General features: G+C 47.9%; 1 protein-coding gene across 2 annotated transcripts in view; it reads right to left on the bottom strand.

Moving 5' to 3' along the window:
* Nucleotides 1-24,073, bottom strand: part of LOC147726001 (uncharacterized) — a 501,842-nt gene that overhangs the window by 120,681 nt on the left and 357,088 nt on the right. For both annotated transcript variants that reach the window (XM_086960119.1, XM_086960118.1), the window contains exon 5: nt 21,895-21,947. In XM_086960119.1, the coding sequence (XP_086816245.1) occupies nt 21,895-21,947 (53 nt within the window). The remainder of the gene's footprint in view (nt 1-21,894; nt 21,948-24,073) is intronic.

The following is a 24,073-nucleotide window of genomic DNA, read 5'->3' as shown; positions in this document are numbered from 1 at the left end:
GGCCTTTAGCGCCATGAAGATTGCCATCAGTTCCAGAACATTGATGTGCATCTTCCCCTGTTGCTGCGTCCATAGTCCCTGCACAGTGTATTGGAGTACATGCGCTCCCCATCCCTGGAGAGAAGCGTCCGTTGTCAGGATAATCTGTGGCACAGGCTCCTGAAACGGTCGTCCCTTGCAAAGGTTTTGTGGATTCCACCAATGCAGAGTTGTATGCCCAACCGCTCACCAACACTAGGTCTTTCAACTGTCCGTGAGCCTGAGTCCACTGACGTGCCAAGCACTCCTGAAGCGGACGCATATGTAGTCTCGCGCGCGGGACAATGGAGATGCAGGAGGCCATCATGCCTATCAACTGCATGAACACTCTCGCTGGAAGCGAGTGTTGAGGTCTGAATCTTTGGATCAGCGACTGAATGTTGTCGACTCTCACTGAATTCGGCTGTGCTGTGGCCGCCAGAGTATTTATAGTCGCACCCAGATACTGCCGTATGTGGGCGGGCTGGAGATGGGACTTTGGATAATTCAGTGAGAAACCCAGATCGTGCAGAAGGTGAATGGTGTGGGACACGTGGTCGGCACACTGCTGGGCCGACTTTGCCTGAATGAGCCAGTCGTCCAGGTAGGGGTAGACGTGAATGTTTTGACGTCTGAGATGTGCCGCCACCGTCGCCAGGCACTTTGTGAAAACCCTGGGTGCCGTGGTGACCCCAAAAGGCAAAACCTTGAACTGGTAGTGCTGGTCTTGTATGGTGAACCTGAGGTATTTTCTGTGTGAAGGATGTAGTGGAATGTGGAAGTAGGCATCCTTCAGGTCCAGAGTTGCCAGGAAGTCCCCCTGTTGAAGCAGTGGGAGAACCTGCTGCAGTGTGAGCATGTGGAAATGCTCTGATAGGATGTAAAAGTTGAGGGGCCTGAGATCCAGGATGGGTCAGAGGGATCCGTCCTTCTTTGGAATAAGAAAGTACAGGGAGTAAACTCCCGTACCCCTTTCTTGCAAGGGCACGAGCTCTATTGCCCCTTTTTGCAGCATGACTGCGACCTCCTGCTGCAATAAGTGCAAGTGCTCGCCGGACATAGGACGGTGCTTTGGGGGTATGTTGGGTGGAGTGGATGTGAGCTCCAGACAATAACCGAATTGGACAAGTGACCTGACCCACCTGTCCGTGGTGATGGACTTCCACACGGGCAGGAACTGCTGGAGTCTCCCCCCGACCGGTGTTGAGTGGTCGGGGGCAGCGACAAGGCGTCACTGTTTGTTGGCGGTGGAGGACCTGGAGCTGTTGTTGCCACGTCCTCTGCCCTTGGTGTTGTTGCCACGGTAACCACCTCGACCCTTGTTGGAATAAGAAGTTTGGGTGTTGCTCCTGTAGAACTGCGCTGACTGCGAGAGTTGACCCCTTGAGGTGCCCCTAGTTTTGGAGCGACGAAAGGACCCACTCCGAAACTGCTGGGATTGCAAGGCACCCATTGATTTTGCAGTGTCGGTGTCCTTCTTCATCTTTTCAAGGGTGGTATCAACCTCAGGGCCAAACAGGTGATTTGGGTTGACCGTTTGGTTCAAGATGGTAGTTTGAATGTCCGGCTTGAACCCAGATATCCTTAGCCAGGCATGTCTACGAAGCATAACGCTAGTGTTAATAGCGCGTGCAGCGGTGTCAGCCACGTCCAGGGCGCACTTTATGGCAGCATTGGAGATAAGCTTCCCCTCCTGTATCAACATTTCTGCTGCTTCCTTATATTGATCTGGCAAATGCTGTAGAAGGGTTTCTAGAGTATCATAGTGTGCCCTGTCATAACGTGCCAGTAGTGCCTGCGTGTTGGATATACGCCACATGTTGGCTGCCTGCGCTGCCACCCTCTTCCCTGAAGCCTCAAAGACTTTTGATTCCTTGTCTGGGGGAGGAGCATCACCCGTAGTCTGTGAGTTGGCTCTTTTGCGGGCATTGGAGACAACCAGGGAATCCAGAGGCAACTGTCCCTTGATATAAGTTGGATCAGTGGGCGCCGCCCTGTACTTCTTGTCGATTCTCGGGTTGATGACTCTCGCCCGGGTGGGCTCTTTGAACACCTCAGCTGTGTGCTTCAAAACACCCTTCAGCATTGGCAGAGTCTTTAAAGTCTTTTCAGAGACCGAAAAGGTGTCAAAGAGGAAGTCGACGTCCACTGGGTCAGCATGGAGCTGGACGTTGTGATTGGCTGCTGCCCTCTCAATGAGGGCATTGAAGGCCGCAGAGTCCTCAGTGGGGGAAGTTTTGGCTCAGAAAAACTGAGGCTCCTGTCCAGAATGCGGGTCCCCAGGATCGCCACCAGCAGTCCATGGTTCAGTCACATCCTCAGGGTCTGTGTAGATGGGATAGCTGTACTCATCCTCGTCGTCGCCTTCACCTGCCTCGACATTGGAATGAGTGGGCGAGAGTTTGTGAGCCTGTGGCGAAATGGGCTCTATCAAGGCAGGAGTAACAGCAGAGTCCATCTTCCTTTTGAGTGGAATCTTGTAAGACTCCAATAGTGGTTCAGGGGTGATTTTTATTTTCAGGAGGGAACGTCTGCCCGTGTTGGCGTCGATAAAATGCTCCTGACGCTCCTCCTCTGCAAGTGGTGGTTGCCGTGGGCCGGGGACCACCAATGACTGCTTCGGCGTCGAAGACACCTTCTCGGGCATGGCGGCCCTTGGTTTAGCCGCGAAAGCCTTCGGCGCCATCTTAGGCGGCAAGGTGAAAAGTATCGGCGTAGGCGCCTTCGTCGGTTTATCCTGAGGCTTGGGCAGCACAGGGTCCTTCGGCTCGACTGCTGCGGCCCCTTCCCTGATTCGTTGCAGGGACTCCGTAACTTTCTTAGTGAACGAGGCGGATGGATGCGCCGGTTCGACAGAGTCTTTAGCGGCTGGCTTTGGAGCGGAGACCGAGGATGCACCCTTCGGAGTCGACGCACTTGGCGAGGCAGAGAGGGACTTTGGGTCGTCCTGACGCTTCTTCGGGTCGAGAGTGGACCTTTTGGGGTCGTCAACCGTTTTCTTGCCTTCGAGTCGACCCTTGCCCGGCGTCGACCGTCTTCGGCGCCGATGCGGCTGCGTCGGACCCCTTAACCTTAGGCTTCCAAGCAGTAGCCTTCGGGTCGGCCATTTTGACATGGCTCTTCGGCTCGACGGCCATCTTTGATTTCTTCGGCGCCGAGGCCTCCGAAGTCTTCGACCCGACCAGTGCGACCGCACTTTCGGTTTCGATTTTTCTGGCGCCGAGACCGTATGTTTCACTTTCGGTTTTGGAGGCACCGGGAGTGATTCTGTATCAATGTCCGTGGCCGGGCCGGAAGGCGGAGCCGTGGAACGTACATCAAGGTCTCGGGTAAGGCCCGAAGGCGATCCCTCGATCTGGGCCTCATGAGTTTGGACGGCCTGGAGTCTGTCTGAGGAAGCTCCTCGTCCGAGCTATCCTCTACGGTGGCGAGGGCCCCGTCGTCGTCCCCTACCTCCTCGACGACTTCATCGAAATCCTCGGCCTCTGCGTCGTATTCGTCCTCGACCTCCGACGCGGGGTTAGATTCCGTGATCTCCTGGATATCGTCGTCCTCGACATCCCCAGCATTGAAGATGTCCGTAGGCGGTGGGGCAGATTGCTGGGCCTCCAGGCGCGCAGCTCGACGGAGCTTGAGCGTTTTCTTGGACCGGAACCTGGAACAGGCCATACACTTGGCCTCGTCGTGGTCCGGTGACAAGCACTTGTTACACACCGGGTGTACATCGATATAAGGGTACTTCGAGGCACACACCGGGCATCGTTTGAATGGACTTCGGTCCATGATGGATGAAGAGTCTGGAGCGTCTAGTAGGCCCCTCCGCGCCGAAAGCACGCGGAAGAGTAATGTCGGTTCGGAGCCGAGAAGTTACGAACCTGAACGAAAGACAATACAGACGCAAGTCCTAAAGACCGTTTGGTCTCAAGCAAAGTAAAGTTAATAACTATCGATTCCGACAGGAGGGAACCGAACACATCCGAACCCAATGGCGGAAAAAAACAATCTGGGGATGGAGTCGATGCCGATGCGCACTGTAGTCCAGGGGAGGAGCCACCTATCTCGTGATACTTCGAAGACTCTTCCAGGACAACAAGGTGCAATCATTCGGACCCAACACTAGGCGGCGATCTATGCACAGATATGAATTCAGCAGCCCACATGCCTCGAACTTTACGTTTCATTGCCCGTACATTTCTTATTATGTCCAGCAAGCAGGTTTTAGCATCACATATAATATCAGCACCTACCATTTCCATCAGTAAAGATGTAACTTCCACCCAGTAAGCTTGTATTTGCGGACAAACCCACGCAAGGTGGATGAAGTCAGCCTGCTCAACCCCACATCGTTTACAGCCTGTATCGGCTCATAAGCCATACTTAAATAGTTTCCAAGGTGTATAATATGTCTGGTGTAAGTACTAAAAGTGAATGATTCGAAGATTCCCATTTGGTGTGAGCATTGGAGTCAGGGCGCAGGCGGTCCGCCAGTCTTCCTATGTGAGAACATTATCAAGGGCTTTGTCCCACCTTTCCGTACCCTATCTGTCGTGATTTTCAACTCATTCTGTGCTGTGGTGTGTAGTCGCGATACTAAGTGCTTAGTATTCTGTGAAGATATAATTAGTTGTAGTGTGTCTAGCTGCGGGGGTTCATCCGGAAAACTAGGGTATGCTTTCTTCATTGCCCCCTGAAGTCTGTGATACGTAAATTGAAACAGCAGCGTTTGGTTGGTAATATAAGTCAGATCCTGTGTCGTCTTGAACACTCCATCCTTGTATAAATCCCCCATGTCGTCTATCCCCACTTGGTGTAGTAGGTTCATGCCTACCTTTTCGTTGGTAACAGATAACTCAGGATGGTGACTAAGCGGTAGGGCCGGTGCATATAGCGGCAATTTATCAGACAATTGTCCTAGCTTTTGCCAGGCTTTGTTTGTGGAGTCGATTGTGTTGATATCTTTAGCGTGCAGTGGAGGTCTGGTGTATGTTATAATTGATGTTAATGGTATGGGGAGTGCATCACCCTCCTCCACTGCCGTGTGTGTCAGGTACGGTATTGGATGGTACCAGTACGAGGCGTATTGTACCTGAGCACAAAGATAGTAGAGATAAAAATCAGGGACACCCATTCCGCCTTTTACATATGGTAGAGTTAATGTACGCAGTTCTACACGTGCCTGTTTGCCTGCCTGCCCAAATTAACCTCAGTACAGCAGTTGTTATATTTTTGAATACTTCTCTGGGCGGTGGTATCGGTATATAGTTAAAAAGATAGAGGAGTTTAGGGAGGACCACCATCTTTACGATAGCTATCCTGTCTGCAAGTGAAAGTGGTAATTGTATCCACCGATTGATTTTATCATTGAGAGAGGATAATGCTCTTCCATAATTCGTTCGTATAACAATTTCAGGGTACCCTATGATACCACACCTCTAAATATTTGATAGGTTCCACTTGCCATTCGAGGGGAAATTCTGTGACATGTGGAAATGTGGTGTCTGTCAGTGGGAGAATAGATGATTTTGACCAATTGATCTGGAGTCCTGAGTGTTTGCCAAATTTAATATATTCACGAAGAAGTGGGGCCAGGTGTTGTTCGGAGTCTCGTACATATAGCAGCATATCATCCGCATATAGTGATATATGCAGTGGTCTGTTAGGGAATTGTAGGGCAGAATGATGGTGATTTTGTCTCACTTTGCACGCTAGGGGCTCAAGTGCAAGGGCGAATAGCAAAGGAGACAACGGGCACCCTTGTCTTGTGTCCCGTTCTATATTGATCGGGTCAGAGATATAACCGGTGATTTTAGCTGTTGGTCGAGTGTAGAGCAATCTCACCGACTGGATAAACATGGGAGGGAACCCCATTCTCCGAAGTACCGTTAGTAGATAGGACCATTCAATAGAGTCAAAGGCATCTAACATGACCGCTACTGCCTTAGTGTTTGGTATGAGATAGTGGGATAGTGCAAACAGTGTCCTAGTGTTATGCGTAGTGGTTCTAGTTGGTATGAATCCTGATTGATTCGGAAGTACTAAGTTGGTCATAAGTGGCTGCAGCCTGCATGCTAATAGTTTGGCTAAAATTTTAGAATCAACGTTTATTAAAGACAAAGGTCTGTATGAATCGCAGAATTCCGGATCCTTAGCAGGTTTCAGTAGAGCTATCACCACTGCTTCCCTCAGTGTCGGCGGCAGCTCTGCTTTCTCAAATGCATCACCATACATTTCGACTAGGTGTGGGGCAATTAGGTCTACATAGGTTTGGTAGAATTCCCCCGTGAAACCGTCGGGGCCTGGGGCTTTGCCATTGGGTTATGTTTTTATGACCTCTGTGACTTCTTCTACTGTTATGGGCTGTGCTAGATATGCCCTTTGTGTATCAGAGAGCCACGCTATGGCAACATCTTCTAGATATTCCAGTACTTCCGTCGGTGACGCAGTGGGTTGCGACTTATACAGTGTGCCTTACGTTTGTACAAAGCCCTCCAATATACCTGTTGCATCCGAGCATACAGTACCGTTCTCTTTCCGAATTTGCAACACTTTTTGGGAACTTCGACCCTCACAGATCTTAGCCGACAAGACTCTTCCCACTCTTCCACCCTCTCCATAAGTCCTAGCTATATAGCGTTTATTAACATATTTGAGCTCGTCATTTGCAAAAGATTGGTATTCAGACAAGACTTGCCTCAATTCCCCCAGGACAGTTTGGTCTAGTGTGCGGTCATAGCGTTGTTCAAATGTTTTCCGCTGTGTTTCGCAGCGTGTTAGTTGACAACGAATGTCTCTGAGTATCCCAGTGTTCGTGTTGATGCATACTCCCCTTAAGGTGGCTTTAAAGGCCTCCAAAAGTAGACGTGGATGCTGTGTGAAGGGCGCATTGAGCTGGAAGTAGTCGGTGATTGCCTTGGCTATGGTGTTTGCACATACCTGGTCAGTAAGGGCTTTGGCATTGAATCTCCAGCCGTATGGTGGTGGTGTGTAATGTGGGATGCGGAGGGTTAACAGTATAGGGTTATGATCAGAGAGGTTCTTAGGCATGTGTTTGATGGCTCCGGTCCAGTGTAAAATTGTGTCCGACCCAATCCAGTAGTCGATACGGGACCAGCTGCCATAGGCAGCTGAGGAGTGTGTCGCTTCTTTAGAGGTTGGGTTATTTATTCTCCATACATCATGCAAATTCATATCAGTGAGGATGTCTAATACTTCTGTTCTTGTTTTTTTACGCGGATCCAGAGTTGGCCCGATCTGTCTAAATTATCATTCAGTGTGAGGTTCAAGTCACCGCCCCAAAGGAAAATTCGTTTACCTCATCAAGATGTTGAAAAAGATGCGGGGTGCACTGCTTGGTTGTGTGAAGTTCTTGTAGTTTAAATGGGATGGGTGCTCTCGCAGGTGGCGTTACCGTCGAACCGCCAACAGTGTAAAGAACGAGTTGATGCACCAGAGTTCTTCCAGGAAGTGTGGCAACATCTTCATGAGGTATAGAACGAGTTGTGTGTGCATAAACATGCGTGTACATCCCTGGGTGAGGCACTCCGGTGTGGATCAAAGAATAGATTCCAATGTTTCTAAGAAGATACTTTTATTTTTTGATAATGGTTTTCATCAAAAGTTTCATAATGATATTGTCGTCATATCAATAGAGGTGATTAAATCACCATATAGGCGATAACATATGAACTCCGATGCATTTCGGGCTGAAACAGCCCTTTGTCAAGGAGAGCTGAAAAGAAGAAACAAGCCTGAATCAGGATAAGCGAATAATGAAAAACAAAAAGTAACATGTACGGAGTATGTTAGATTTATGCTCGTTAATGCGCACCTTAATTTTTCTCTCTGTTTTGCCGACATATAGTTTGCCACAGGGACATTTAAGTGCGTAGATCAGGTTCATGGAGTCGCAAGTAGCGTTAACATGAAGTTTGATGGGATAGCCTTTCATGGGGTGTCTGATGATATTCCCCTTGATGATACAATTGTAGCTATTGCAACTCATGCAGGGTACGGTTCCTTTCTGGTCTTTGGGAGTGGGTTGTTTTCTGGTGAGTATTTCCTTCAAATTACTATTGCGGGTATATGCAAACAGTGGAGGAGTTTGAAAACTGTCCCTGAAATCGGGTTCCATTTGTAGAATGGGCCAGTGTTTAAAAATAATTTTCTTAAATGAACCTGATCTACGCACTTAAATGTCCCTGTGGCAAACTATATGTCGGCAAAACAGAGAGAAAAATTAAGGTGCGCATTAACGAGCATAAATCTAACATTCGCACCAAACAAGAGAAATCTAATGTTGCCATGCACTTTGATGAATTCCACCATACCGTCGCCCAACTTCAATTCATTGTACTGGAAATGATCAAAAAAACAGAGAGAGTGGACAATCACAAACTCCTTCTGAAAAGAGAACTTGAATGGATGTACCGCCTTCAGACCCTTAAACCACATGGACTCAATGATCGAGTTGAATATAGTTGTTATTTATAACTCATCTGTTGAATGTATTTACTTCTTGTACTTGATCCTTACATTGCTCTTTATATATCTGTTCTAACTTCCTCACCCTACATCCCTTTTCACACCTCACCGTTGGTTTATCTTCAGTTCCATTCAGCAGGTATATTCACCAGTCCAACATGGCTACCTTTCTATATTCACCCTTCGTTTATTTTCGCTCTTCCTACACAGCACGTGAGTCCTACTTTTGTTTTTACACTATCGCCCTTAACTTCCTTGAACGCCACCGGTTTCCGTACACGGAACACGAACAACGGCTGTCCGCACCAGCGCTAACCAGAAGTAAGTCTATTTCACCTGCCAGGTCCCTTCAGGGATAGATTTAAGCACTACTTACTAAACCTCACGATTGTTTGTTAAGTACGTTACTCCTTACGCACTCGGCATAACTTTTTCTCCACACATTTCCGTATTATCGCACGGGTGTGCAATCTTGGTTCTTTTCTCGTCTCCTTTTAACTCACAACGTTAACTCTAGCCACTTACCCAATTCATTAGGCACTTACCAAACCGCCCGGTTGTATACTCCGTACACGCTGCATGTTACTTTTTGTTTTTCATTATTCCCTTATTCTGATTCAGGCTCGTTTCTTCTTTTCAGCTCTCCTTGACAAAAGGCTGTTTCAGCCCGAAATGCATCAGAGTTCATATGTTATCGCCTATATGGTGATTTAATCACCTCTATTGATATGACGACAATATCATTATGAAACTTTTGATGAAAATCATTATCAAAAAATAAAAGTATCTTCTTAGAAACATTGGAATCTATTCTTTGATCCACACCGGAGTGCCTCACCCAGGGATGTACACGCATGTTTATGCACACACAACTCGTTCTATACCTCATGAAGATGTTGCCACACTTCCTGGAAGAACTCTGGTGCATCAACGTTGGGACCGTACGTATTGATAAGTGTGACCCTTTGTCCTCTGAGTTTCCCCGTTAAAAATGAGGTATCTACCTTTAGTGTCTACCACCAGTCGTTCTTTGGTGAAGTTAGTACCCTTCTTTATTAAAATCGTGACTCCCCGCGAATAAATAGAGTAGGCAGAGTGATATCCAGCCTCAGCGCATCATTCGCCTTACACTTTGTAGAGGGATTAATGTGAGTTTCCTGCAATAGCGCTGTGTCTACTTGCCATCTGTCTAGGCAGGCAAATAGCTGTCTAACCTTCTTTGGGTTCGCAAATCCCCGTATGTTCCATGTTATCAGTTTTAGATGTGTTTTTCCTGTCATGTCATGTGAGTTAGCCATCCCCAGTGGGTAAGCCCGCCTCCCATAATGTCATGTGTATCTTTGCATAACTCCTGGACAGCCAACAATATCTCAATGCAGAAGTCCCACGTGTGTTATTACAATGCCAGTGGGCGTCAGCAATGCATCTCAAGTGGTCAGGTCCTGTGAACTGAACTAATACCCAACTTGGGAACCCCCCACCCACTTCAGCAACCCAATTTTGCCAAAGCCATATCCCAGTTAGAACAGTCTTTGAACTTAAAAACATTTCGGGGTATACCCATACAGAGGTCCGCCGAGGGCCCACTACACCATCCAAATTAATGGATGTGGACAGACCATAATTGTAACTTTCTAAACATAACTCTTGATTAAGCCCACATTTTCACAGTATTCGTATCAACATTGTACCCAATGTTTCGTTTATCCGTTACAGAGCACAGATCTACCTACTTTCAGTGTAAGGACATTGTTTCTTGTAACAGATAGCCGTGACATATAATCTTTAGTTCTAGGGAGTTAGGGGGAGCATTACCTCTAATCATATATTTTATATCCTCAGTCTTAACTCACACTGTGCAGTACAAGATTATATGAGTAAAACATGCAGGACTGTCATTTTACCTGGGGGTATCGTCCTCGGTCCTACCAGACCTCCATAACTGTACCCCAATCTATGCTATACACTCAACACTGTTCCTGGTATTGCATTGTGAGTTGACAACAACGTTCGTAAGGTCCTGAAGTACAGTATCACGTGTCACCTTATTATATCACGCGTACCACCTATACAGTTCGTGGCATCCATATTGTGCAGTTCATGTAATTCGTATACTGCGCTTTCTACAGCATATTCGTCATCTTTCATGTTACGCAGCCGATCAGTCTGAGTCTTGTTGTTGTGAAGCGCGTTTCTGTTCTTTGTGTTTACTGCCAATCTTTTTAAGGAAATCATGAGCAGCCTTGGGTGTGGAACAGATGGTGGATTTACCGTCCCATGTTATCTTCAGGCGCGCCGGATAGAACATGGTGTATTCTATCTGCATATTTCTCAATTTCGCCTTGACAGGGGTGTACTCTTTTATCGCCTGTTGCACGGCCATAGTGTAGTCCTGGTAGAACTCCAGTTTATTTCCCAGGTATGAGATTTGTTTTTTCTGCTGTGCTATCCTTAGTATACTGTCCCGGTCGCGGTAATTTTGTATACGAGCCACTATTGGCCTAGCAGTTGCTCCTGGTGGAGGTCTTGGAGCCAGCGATCTATGCGCTCGCTCGACTATGAAGATCGGCGATAGGTGTTCGTCGCCGAATGTTGCTTTGCACAGTTCCTCCACATAGGTATCCATCCGTCCTATGTTAGTTGTTTCTGGAACACCCGCTATGCGCACATTGTTGCAGCGTGATCTGGCCTCCAAATCTTCCGCCCTAGCTTTGATCACCTCCAGCACTTTTTCCATTCCTGCACATTTGTCCATAGAGGTGTGTGCCTCATCCTCCACTGCCGATATGCGGGTTTCAGCAGCATCCAGGCGTTCTCCCCATTTGTCTAATTTGGCCGCCATATTGTCCACCCTGCACGTGAGATGATCCAGTTTACCATTTATATCTTGCAGATTGGTCTGTATCGCTTTCAGAATGGTTTCCATGGTGCTGGTCGATTCCGTTTCACCCTCTGTCTCAGTATCAGAGTGTGCTTTATTACTTCGATTCGGTCTGCGCCCTTCGAATGTTAGTTTTGTCTGTTGTTTATCTGGCTTCCCCATCGTTAGGGAGTATTCTCTTGTAGTGTGACTCAGGTCGGCACTTTTATTAGCTTCAGTTGTGCCCCGGCTACAATACAGGTTGATTGATTTGTGTTGTGTCTACAGCATATGCGCTCAGTTTTAACGTTCTTTAGGAGGAGAGTGCGTATCAGCCTGTCATTTAGTTGCTGTCGATCAGGGCAGTAGTCGCTGTGGTAAGCGCAACGCCATGTGCATAGGAGCGCGCTTCCTCTGTATCACAATCACTAGCTGCGTTATAGTTTAGTGTCTGGAATCAAGCACTTCCCATTTCCAGCCGTGATCCGCATTTGCCATTTGCATTTTTATGTAGGGAGATTTCGTGGTGGCCGATGCCCTCTCTACCATATGCACTGTTATTGCGACCCTGCAGCCATCTGCGTACTTTACTGTAGTTGTGCGCAATTCTGCCTATGGTTCATGAATGCTAGAAGCGCTACAGGGTTTCTGTCAGAAATGCGAACTATCATTTGCGCCACCTCTCAGTCTGCCTCACTCATGTGCGCTGATGCTGCTGGCCATGTGTTTTTGCAGTATCGCCTCCGCGAGAAACAATGCCCATTTATAAGCTTAGTAATCGGCCGTTGAATTAAGTACCACTCTGTGCTCCTGGATGGGAGATGCTGCAGCGGTGTCTCTATAAAGTAAGGGGCCGCTCTCTGCTTAAGCGCGCTCTGCCTCGCAACCAATTATGGCGGCCACCATTTTAAGTCCGCTATGGCGCCTCACTAGCCAGCGGGCAGTTTGTCTCCCCGCAGCTTCCCAGTGCCGCAGTTCGCATTCTCCAAAGTCATTTGTTGGCCTGTAACACACCGATAGCGGGTGAGCGTTTCCACTTTGTCAGCTGCGCTTTCCTACCTGGATTCCGCAGCCGTCCCGATGTCAACACATGGGCGCCATTTTGGTGATCCCCAGCCGCAGCGCTTTCAGGTGCTCATCCGTCAATTTCTCAGCATATCAACTTCCGCCACCTCTGCTTCGCACATCTTTGACCTCACACGATATTCCGACAGCTGTTACGACCTTTTTACCGCATCTTGCAGTCCCGGAAGCGATAATAAACGCTGGGATGAGGTCTGTCCAGCGGCTCTGTCGTATTAGGCAGCCATCCCGCTGTGCGCCCCCTAGCGCCTCCCCTATTGTGCCATCCTTCGGGGACTTGTAGCCTGACACCCACACACTGCCTTTGCAGGCTGAATGTCTGAGTACAGAACTAAACAAAGAGTTGACGTAGCACACATCCCTGTGTGCCATGCCCACAAACCCACTGCCCTGGCATACATCAGTCGCCCCTCTAGCTGGGTGCCCTGTGCCAGTGGTGTGGGCACAGGTGCATGAGCCCTGTGCCCCTACAGTACCCAGGCCATTCCTGGGCACTGTAAGTGCAGTGATGCCATTAAGAGTATATGGTGCTGGGAGGTCGTCATTATGAACTCCACAGCACCATAATGGCTACACTGAAGACTGAAAAGTTTGGTATCAAACTTCTCAGCACATTAAACCTAGTCTGATGCCAGTGTGGGATTCAATGTAAAATGCACCACAGAGGGCATCTTAGAGATGCCCCCTGAAACCTAACCTACAATCCACGTCTGGACTGAGTGGCTGCCCAGGCTGCCACACAGCAGACATGTTGCTGGACCCCTGGGTGGGGACCCCCCGCTCTCCAGGGCCTGCAACAATGCACATCCTGGGTGAGGTGCTAGGTCTCCTCCCCCGGGATGGACAGGGGGAAGCTTCAAAGGCATGCCGCCTTTGTGAGCTTCTCCAGGCCACTTGCTGTACTCAGCAACTGGCCCCCACCAGTTTTAAACCCCCACTCTGGCGGGAAGACTGGCGGGAAACCCAACGTCAGGAAGGGGGTGTGCCAGCCTGTGCCAACCCCACCCCTCAGGTGGGACAGGCGAGGTGAAGCACGACCCCGGGGTCCGGCCATCTTGAAGATGGGGAGCCCTGCCCAATCACAGCTAGGCTCCTGCCCCCTCCCACAGGAGAGGAGCAGGCTAGGGGGTGTACCCACCCCAAGACAGGGACCCATTGGTACCTGCCCTCGCCCTATCTGTAACGCGCCTAAACCTAGTATTGAGGGGCCCACTGAACCTTCCTTCCTCAGATCCCGATAAGAAAAGAAGAAAGAAGATCAAGAAGAAGAAGACCCGCCGTGCAGCTGCTCACAACAGGACAACACCCACTGACTTGGCCCGTGCCCTACCGGCCTGTTGATCCTGGAACTTGCTCCTGCTTAATCCCGGCGACTACTGCGGACAGCAACCTTAGTACACCCGGAGGACCTGCCTGCCTTGACCCTCGTAAAGACTGGGACTCCCATAAGCAAAGGCTCTGCTTCAACAACCAACCCCTGGTGCCAGCCAGGAAGCTCAAGACCTGCCCACTCTGCACCCACCAAGCCTGTGTCCGAGTGAGCCAAGACCACCAAGATGTCCCTTCGGCGACTGGGACCTGAAGTCCAGTGCCCAAAGACCCTCCTCGACGAACCAGACGACGCCCGCAGACTCAGAACCAGGCACCCCTCCAACCGCGCCAAGCCGAGGGTAAGATTTCCCGACACCGAAAGACACCCCTACACCTGGCGGCTCCTTATGCCTCCCTTTGGGGTACCTACCTCTTTTCCAGGGTCCAAACTTACCTCTCGAAGTGGTAGACGCACCTGAAGAATCACCGTCCCAGAGTCTGCAGCCTTTGTTCCCTTTTTACTTTTCCCATTGAATAACATTGAGCACCCGAAGGCTCAAAAGCACCCTGCACCCAGCCTCCCGAGTGCCTCTGGCTGTGCAACCTTTGCCCTATCTTACTTCCCCCATTTGCCCTGAGGTAGTGACCAGGAGCCCAACTCCCACAGCCGCGTGGCCTGCTAGCCAGCAGCCACCAACCGAAGAACCCCTGCTCCTCATTGGCTCACATTGGGCCTAACTACCTCTGCACCCGGCTACCCCTGTGCCGCTGAGGGTGAACCAACTGTACCTATCTGACCCTGGGGGACCCCTGAGTCTATGTTCAGCACCTTAACTTCACCAGTCGAGTACTCACCTGGAAACCGGTAACTCACTTACCTGCCATTGGATAACATTGACTGGTTTGACTCGAAAAATCTTCTAAGTGTGAAGTTTTGAAAACTTAAAATATTCCTATAAAATCAGCCGAATTCCCAAGTACTCACCTGTGATCAGGAGAGAAGCCAGTACTGTAACTCATAGCCCAGTACTGAACCGCAAAAGTAACCCTAACCGGGTTTACTAGTAACCTGAATTTTCTCCATAGGAATCCATTTATCTGCTTTTCTGTGAAATTTCTTCTACGTGTCTACTTTTGAAAACTTCAAATATTCTTTAAAAACCGTGCTAACTACTGAAACGTAATCACTTACCTGTCTTAAGTAGAGATCCCAGTGCTGGACCCAGGAGCCCAGTACTGGATTACAAAAGTAACGAGAACATACTTTACCTGTAACCTGAACTTTCTCCCATTGGATAACATTGCCAGTTTTTCACTGAAAAGTTTTTAAGTGTGAACTTTTAAATACCTTTTTATTCCTTAAAAATCATTGCAATAACCAAAACGATTTTACTAAACTGTTTCCAGCTTAGACCCCAGGACTGAAACTAGGATCCAGTCCTGGACTTACAAAAGTAATCTGCAAAGTAATCAACTGTAAATTGTGTAGAAAACCCCATTGAGCTCAATGCTAAATTGTGTTTAGAACGGTGTTGCCTATTGCAACCCCTGCACCCATTGTGTTTACAAAGTCATTGCCTTTTTGCAAAGCAATAACCTGAGATCACTCATCACTGAGAAAAGTATATTGTTATACCTGTTGGTTCTAAAAATAAAACAGCTATATCTTTTGATATAAAACAATTGGCCTGGAGTTCAGTCCTTGAGTGTGTGAAACCTTTTGCTAACTGAGTGTGTACAACAAATGCTTTACACTGTCCTCTGGTACTGCCTTACTCTTCGACCAAGCTACCACTTTTGAGAGTAAGGTCAGCCCTGACTTTGGGCCGACAGAGGTGTATGGAATGTCTTCGGGCGCCTCTTCCTAGGGTTAGAAGTCCAGGAGCATCACCAGACTCCTCATTTTTGGTGTTGTGCAGGTCCACCTTGCCAAATATGTCCTGTGTCTCCTAAGATAACTTTCACATTCTGCTGGGACCACCGTCTGTCTCGTCACAGATGGAGGGTTTTCTTGCTTCTCAACGCTGTATCGCACCAGCTCTGTTGTGCTCCAGCGAGAGGTAAGTTACAGATGGCATGAAATTGGGTTAGGGGTATTTTGAATGGCTCTTCCTGTATCTTCTGAAGGGCATCCGTTCCCTTACCTCGTGCAATCCTCATTCTTCAAAGCACGTAAGGAGGGCACGTTGCTTTAAAGAACTTTGAGGGCCGCGTGGCCTATTCGCATAACGTCAATGAACTCGAGGAGTGAAGCGAGTGTCGTAAGAAAGGAAGAGGGACTGAAAATTTGTCTTGGTGACAGAAAGGAAGACAACTGGGTCTGGGGTTGGGGAAGGAAACATCGGAATTGGGAGCACCACTGATAAACGTCTGAACCCGGAAAACAATCTAACAATGAGGTCGGTGCCCATGCGCTTTCACGACCAGAGGAAGGGTCACCGAGACCTTGTGACTCAAAAAACTTCTTCAAAGAAAAACACGTTGCAAAGACCCAAGCCCAAAACCATATGGCAGGAGTATGCAGAGCATGAGCATCTACAGCCACATATGCTACAAACAGTCACTTTTGTAAGCATTCAATGATTAAGGGAAGGGGATACGTAGTGCATAGAATGCTCTGTATGCAATGGAAAGTGTATAGAACCTTGCATGTCAAGGAGACTGTTTGGTTTTGTAAGAGAGGCCCAGTTAAGGATACTGCTAGCCCTGGAGAGAATGTGCTAACAGTTGCTCTAGGGAGTACTACATCTGCTACACATACACATCTGCATGTCAACTATCGTCATATACTCTATTTGTGGCAGGGCTATCTCTACACGTTTTTCAAGTACCACTATCTTTACTGCTTCTAAAAATATCAACAGGTGTCATCGCTTACATATTTTAAACCAGCACATCCTACTCTTGGAATCTGGTAATACGCTTGGGTTTGATACAGAGAGACTGCAAAAACCTGCCAACCGATTTGATTTGTGTGCGTGTCTGGGTGTGTTTATACACAACACTAGCAGTGGCTGACTCAGTTTTAAACGTTTTGCAGTTTACCTGGCATGAACGGGTTTCTAATCTTTCTAGACAAGTGCTAATTTACCAGACAATGTAGATATCTCAGAAATATGCATTTGTCATTTAAAGACAACACATTCAGGCAAAGAGAGTAAGCAGGTACTTTATCAGCAGACTGTTGTCACGTTCAAGCCCCGATTCGTAGACTACATCTCCCAGAATGCCTGGAAATTGGTCCTTTGTTTGTGTTGAGGGAAATTCTATATTTGTTTTCTCTTTTCCTTCTTCCGGTGCTTGTCACTTTTGTTGCCTGCCTACCTAGAACTCTGAGGGATTCCAGAAGTCTTTCGAGATCCTTGACCTACCCTGGGGATTACGGAACTGTTCAGAATTTATGTTCGAGTGAAGCCGTGTTGCAGGCTGTCCCGCTGCACGGCGTGTTTAGCCTTTGACCTGGAGCCGCGCTGGAGAGTTGAAGCCGTGGCAGAGAAGCCGAGTCGGCGTTTCATGGAACCAGGGTATGTGACCGCAGAGAAAGCGTCCTAACGCTATTAAGGAACATTGTACGCTGCTGCCTCTAAGCGTTCACTGGAATTATTACGGAAGCGGCCGCTTCCGTGAAAACTTTAAGACTGTTGGAAAATAACGTGATCTTCACTACTTGTTTGGTGGGAAGTGCGGAAGCTAATCAGAACGTTTAATTTTGGTGAAGTGATTCCCGGAGATCACAGACAGGCTATTAGAACTTGAGACTTTAGTGAGATGGCGTATTAGCGACAAAGATACGAACTTGAGACTAGAGTTCAGCTTTCTCATTGGAGCAACATATAGTTGGAAAACTATTATTCATTCTTTTTCTTTATTTCTCTTTCATCACATTCTTTTTGGATGATTGTGGCAGTCCATAGTAGTGAGTATTACTGGTGTCTCTTTTCCTCGCATTCTGCTGTTTGTTCATTGGGGAGGGGGTGAGTATTTACAAGTGTCTTTTTTGTGTATTTCTGCAGACTATATACAAGCGAGCACAGACAGACCCTTCACACGTCCTCGCCAGCTGTAGATGGTCTTTGGCTGCCAGCCTGTTTATTTTACTTTCTCCATTTTTTCCCCTTCCCTGGGGGGGCCTCCCTGACTGAGTCTGTATATGTGTAGACTCGGCGGGGGGACTGTTCCGAGGGAAGAAGGAAGTAGGCAACGTCATCGCTCCTGCTGCTTCTGAATGTCCAGGTTAGTCATCCTGCCTTAGACGTGACAACTGTTGAGGGCAGGAAGGCTATTGAGGGCAGGAAGGCTATTGAGGGCAGGCAGGCGGTTGAAGAAAAGGGCAATTTTCACCTAACCGTGCTCTCCATTACCAATGTGATGTGGCAAAATGCTGTCACTCAACATGGCAAACACTGCAACTAATGAATTACTGCCCTATAGGTGGATCTAACATCTGAATAGAACTGCCAACAAAGCAATTGCCGATGGGGGCTGAACCACTGCCTTGTGTATGCTGTTCTGTAGGCTTATCCACTGTCCCGACACCCCAGCATAGCAAAGTCTGAAGGGAGCTGCCCCAAAGACTTTCTGTGTATACCGATTATAGTTTTTAGTGACTACTAGCAGTGAACCCAGTGTAATGACCTCTCTGCCAGCAGGTTACCCCTTCACGGGACAAACAGAAGGTGTCCATAGATAACAACAAGCATTGGAAATGCAATAGGTCTCGCACCATTAGAGTTAGTGCTTTTAGAATTGTTTATGGGTTTTTTTTGTAAATGTTTAGCATTTTTGTTTCCTGTAGCCAATGCTAAAGAATTACAAATAAAAAAAGCCATAAACATTTCTTAAAGCTCTAACTGAAATGGTCTGAGACCTATTGCACTGTGTGAGGGTGAGGGGTTGAGGGTGAGTGAGGGTGAGGGTGGGTGAGGGTGAGGGGTTGAGGGTGAGTGAGGGTGAGGGGTTGAGGGTGAGTGAGAGTGAGGGTGAGTGAGGGTGAGGGGTTGAGGTTGAGGGTGAGGTGTTGAGGGTGAGTGAGGGTGAGGGTGAGTGAGGTGTTGAGGGTGAGTGAGGGTGAGGGTGAGTGAGGTGTTGAGGGTGAGTGAGGTGTTGAGGGTGAGTGAGGGTGAGTGAGGTGTTGAGGGTGAGTGAGGGTGAGGGTGAGTGAGGGTGAGTGAGGGTGAGTGAGGGTGAGGGGTTGAGGGTGAGTGAGGGTGAGGGGTTGAGGGTGAGTGAGGGTGAGGGTGGGTGAGGGTGGGTGAGCGGTTGAGGGTGAGTGAGGGTGAGGGGTTGAGGGTGAGTGAGGGTGAGGGTGAGTGAGGGATTGAGGGTGAGGGGTTGAGGGTGAGTGAGGGTGAGGGTGAGTGAGGGTGAGGGTGAGGGGTTGAGGGTGAGTGAGGGTGAGTGAGGATGAGGTGTTGAGGGTGGGTGAGGGTGAGTGAGTGTGAGTGAGTGTGAGTGAGGGTGAGGGGTTGAGGGTGAGTGAGGGTGAGTGAGGGTGAGGGGTTGAGGGTGAGTGAGGGTGAGGGGTTGAGGGTGAGTGAGGGTGAGTGAGGGTGAAATTTGTAACTGACATTGGTTTTCCCAAAGGAAACATTCTCTGCACTCATCCCTGAAACCATTGAACAGAAATACGCCAAATTCTAATGGCACAGCAGTCTTTTCGTCATCCAATGCCTCTTTTTGATGCAATTAATTCTTTTTCAGCTGTTTTGGAGATGGAAGCGAAAATGTGACTATTAGGAGTACATGTGCCAATTAGATGTGTGTAAAATATATATATATACTGCCACGACTTCCTTCGTTTTTTGCAAAAGAGTCAAGCACTCCAAGGGGGTAGCGTAGTGGATCTTTATTTAGCAAACAACTCCACCAAACAGACGCGTTTCGGAAAATCCTTCGTCAGTGTCAACTATGATCACTGCGAGGAAGCTATTTAAACTAATTGACGTCACCCGAGTAACAAACTCGATGACGGTAGGGAACACTCTCACAATGCATCGATAATGGCGGCCATCTTAGCATGGTACTTTTCATTGTATCACAATGCTTACTCTTTAAATAACATAATCCTTCTGTTAGAAAACAGTCCTTAAATGTGCAGTTATGGCAGTATCATGCCCCTACATACAATTTCATGTGCCGGTTACATTTGTGTAAAACATTCTCATAATTATTTATAATTCACAACAATCAATGCCGTGTATCAGCTTTCCTGGGGTTAGCGCGGGACGATCTCCCGGGTCCCAAAACAAGCTGAATGCTGGTATTATGGGGCCAGCCGTCTTATCGGGTGGTACTGGATGTTGTTTGGGAGCTGCAGTAGGCGGTGTGAGGATACTGGATGGAAGAGAGGGGAGGGAAGAGAGGGGAGGGGGGAGGGAAGAGGGGGGAGGGAAGAGAGGGGAGGGGGGAGGAGAAATGCGACACGGCGGGAAGGGGAGGGGAGTCTTTTCGTCATCCAATGCCTCTTTTTGATGCAATTAATTCTTTTTCAGCTGTTTTGGAGATGGAAGCGAAAATGTGACTATTAGGAGTACATGTGCCAATTAGATGTGTGTAAAATATATATATATACTGCCACGACTTCCTTCGTTTTTTGCAAAAGAGTCAAGCACTCCAAGGGGGTAGCGTAGTGGATCTTTATTTAGCAAACAACTCCACCAAACAGACGCGTTTCGGAAAATCCTTCGTCAGTGTCAACTATGATCACTGCGAGGAAGCTATTTAAACTAATTGACGTCACCCGAGTAACAAACTCGATGACGGTAGGGAACACTCTCACAATGCATCGATAATGGCGGCCATCTTAGCATGGTACTTTTCATTGCATCACAATGCTTACTCTTTAAATAACATAATCCTTCTGTTAGAAAACAGTCCTTAAATGTGCAGTTATGGCAGTATCATGCCCCTACATATAATTTCATGTGCCGGTTACATTTGTGTAAAACATTCTCATAATTATTTATAATTCACAACAATCAATGCCGTGTATCAGCTTTCCTGGGGTTAGCGCGGGACGATCTCCCGGGTCCCAAAACAAGCTGAATGCTGGTATTATGGGGCCAGCCGTCTTATCGGGTGGTACTGGATGTTGTTTGGGAGCTGCAGTAGGCGGTGTGAGGATACTGGATGGAAGAGAGGGGAGGGAAGAGAGGGGAGGGGGGAGGGAAGAGAGGGGAGGAGAAATGCGACACGGCGGGAAGGGGAGGGGGCGGAGCGGGTGGTGCTGGATGTTGTTTGGGAGCTGCAGTAGGCGGTGTGAGGATACTGGATGGAAGAGAGGGGAGGGGAGGGGGGAGGGAAGAGAGGGGAGGGGGGAGGAGAAATGCGACACGGCGGGAAGGGGAGGGGGCGGAGCGGGTAAAACAAGACGGACGTGCACGCGCTTTTAAGCTCAATGCGCATGCGCATTGAGCTTAAAAGTCACGGGCACTGCAAGGAATCGCCACGATTCCTTGCAGTGGATAAAGAGTGGATTAGCCCCCATAGTCTCGCTTGCTCGATGCGCATGCGCATCGACAGGCGAGACCTAAAAACAGGTAGGCAGCAAAAAATAGTTCAGTAAATGGCAAATGAGTGGGGGAGATTGGGGGGGGGGGGGCAAGATCTGGCACCAAACAGTTAAAATGGGCAAACGCGCCCCAGAAGCAGGCATGTCAGATTTCTGTTCATTTCTCTTCTACGGAGCATCTTTTGTTTATGGACACCGGCACGTTGAGTAAAGGCAAAACATAGTGTTTGGCTTCACCTAATGATGTTGCCAGGATACCTACATCACGAAGAAATAGGTCATGTCCACTTTTTGATTATTAAAATACATAGATATAACAGCAGTGCGGGCCTGGGCCGAAGAGCCACAGGTGCCCTGCCCGAGAGGCAGAAACTAAACCCATCAAGACTGAAGCAATCAACATTCATGCTTAGCCAGTTAGCCTTTGCTTTCTGATATGCAGTGAGCAGGTGAAAGCAAACTTTTTTTTCCACTGTCAACCTTTTGCTAAAATAGAATTCACACTGTAACATTATTGGAACATAACGTGCAATAAAAGGAAAATGGGATGACTTTTACATTTAATTGGATATAATTTTCCAGATTCCACAGTATTAATGGCTATTAAGATAAAAGAATCCGTGTTACTCACCTGCTGGTAATTTCAATACAGCTTGTTTACGAATTACTGCAGGCGCTTCAGGCCTAAAAAAAAAAGTTAGAAACAAAAAATGAGTGCAACATTAAAAAGCAACCAACACTTAAATAGTATAGTGATGACTAGTATGAAGATGTTATGTTAGGATGAATTTGTCAAGCGCACTTACACCATAGGTCTCTTGGCGCTGTTCCTACACTAGCATCTGCAAGGATCCAGTTTAATCAGTTTGTCCAATAAGCCAGGTTTTTAAGGCCTTTCTGAATCCCAAGAGACTGTCGCAGTTCCTAACTGAGAGTGGAAAAGAATTCCAGAGCCTGGGGGCCAGATAGGCAAACCTGCGCCCGCCTAGTCCTTTTAATTTAATTGATGGAATAGACAGAAGATAGAGGTGGGCGGAACGAAGATTGCGTGTGGGGACATGACTCGTAATTAAGTTGTTAAGAAATTTGGGGCTAGTGCGATGCAAGGCCTTAAAAATTATACAGCCCGACTCGAACGCAGAGCGTTGCGCCATAGGCAGCCAATGTAGGCTGCGGAGTAACATCCTGGCAGACTGCCTTCTCGGCTGCCTGTAGATCAGTCTCGCCGCCTGATTCTGAATTATTTGTAGGCGGTTTACCAGACCTGAAGGAAGGCCGGTGTACAGAGAGTTGGAGAAATCAAGGCGGGAGAGTACCAGTGCAATCACCACCTGGATTAGGGCTTGATGAGACAACAGGTAGGCGATCTTTCTTATTTTTCGTAGTTGGAACAGAGAGAAAGATCACCGTGCCCACATGACCCCTCAAGGAGAGATCGGAATCTATGGTCACTCCAAGACTTTTCACTGATGGGGACGGAACAGGAGGGGGGCCTAATTCGCCAGGCCAGAAGTGAGGTCCCCAACTAGTAAGACTCGTCCCAGGCAGCACCAATTCGGTTTTCCTGGGGTTAAGCTTCAGTTGGTTCTGATCCATCCAGCCTTGAATATGCAGCATTGTAGCTTGAAATTCAACGGCCGAATTTTGCGAATCTAGCTTAAGGACCAACTGAAGGTCATCAGCATAATTAAATACTGTTGCATTCCTAGCCTTGAGTGAGTGAATCAGGGGGCGAATGTACAGGTTGAACAGAAATGGGGATAGGGATGAACCCTGAGGAACTCCACATGAGGGAGTCAGGTTAGGGGCCGTATAACTCCCAAGACGTACCGCCTGGGTTCTACCTGTTAAAAAGGATTTTATCCACCCATATGCTGTTCCCCGGATCCCCGCTTGTTCGACGCGGTGCATCTAACAGCACGAGTGCCTGCGGGTTCCCTTGTCAGCGTTGGCTCTTAGTGTATCCATCACCGCCAGGATTACCGATTCTGTAGAGTGGGCAGGCCGGAAGCCGGCTTGGTTCGGTTCTAGGAAGTTGGAATTTTCAATAAACTTGGACAGACATCTAGCCACATGGGCCTCAGCTGATATACTTGAGAACGGGGCATGCAATCCAAATGTTGAAACATTTTGTTGATTGTGAGCATAACAGTTAAAATGCATTATTTTATGGCAATATACATATTGCAATTATTGTATATAATATTTATGTCATTATCTATTGTTTTAATGGATTAATTTTTCTGTCTCCCCTTCTCAATTAGGATGTCTGTCATTGTGCGATTTTTAAAAAAAATAAATTGCGCTGGTGACGCAATTGCAATCAAGAACGGTTCTTTATCCATTAGAAGAAAAAAAATACTTGCCTATAACTCTAGTTCTCCAGTATTGGTATCTTCCATAAAATCAAAAGCTTGAATCATCCCAGTCATTGAGCTGGGAGTATCACCGTAGTTAAAGAAGGGAATACCAATGCTAAACAGAGCCAGGAAGGCTTTAAAGATGAGTACATCCTGCCCTGAACTCCCTGTGCTGCTGCATCCCGCCTGTGTTCTTGCTTTTTCCCCACATTTAGAGTGCCTTCTCCTTGCTTTACCTCTGTTTTCACTGCTTTCTCCATGCTTTTTCGCCTGTCTTTTTGAGTGCCTTCTACTTGCTTTCCCTTCATTTTCATTGCTTTCTCCTTGTTTTTTCTGCTGTTGCGTTTCTCTAATTTGCACTGCTCTCTGTGCTTTGTCCCCTGTTTTCTGAGTGCCGTCTCCTTCTTTCCCCTCGTTGTCACTGCTTTCTCCATGTTTTTCGCCTGTTTT

Source organism: Lissotriton vulgaris, chromosome 3_1 (assembly GCF_964263255.1).
Source record: "Lissotriton vulgaris chromosome 3_1, aLisVul1.2, whole genome shotgun sequence".
Classification (NCBI taxonomy): domain Eukaryota; kingdom Metazoa; phylum Chordata; class Amphibia; order Caudata; family Salamandridae; genus Lissotriton; species Lissotriton vulgaris.
This window is presented reverse-complemented; position numbering and strand designations above follow the sequence as displayed.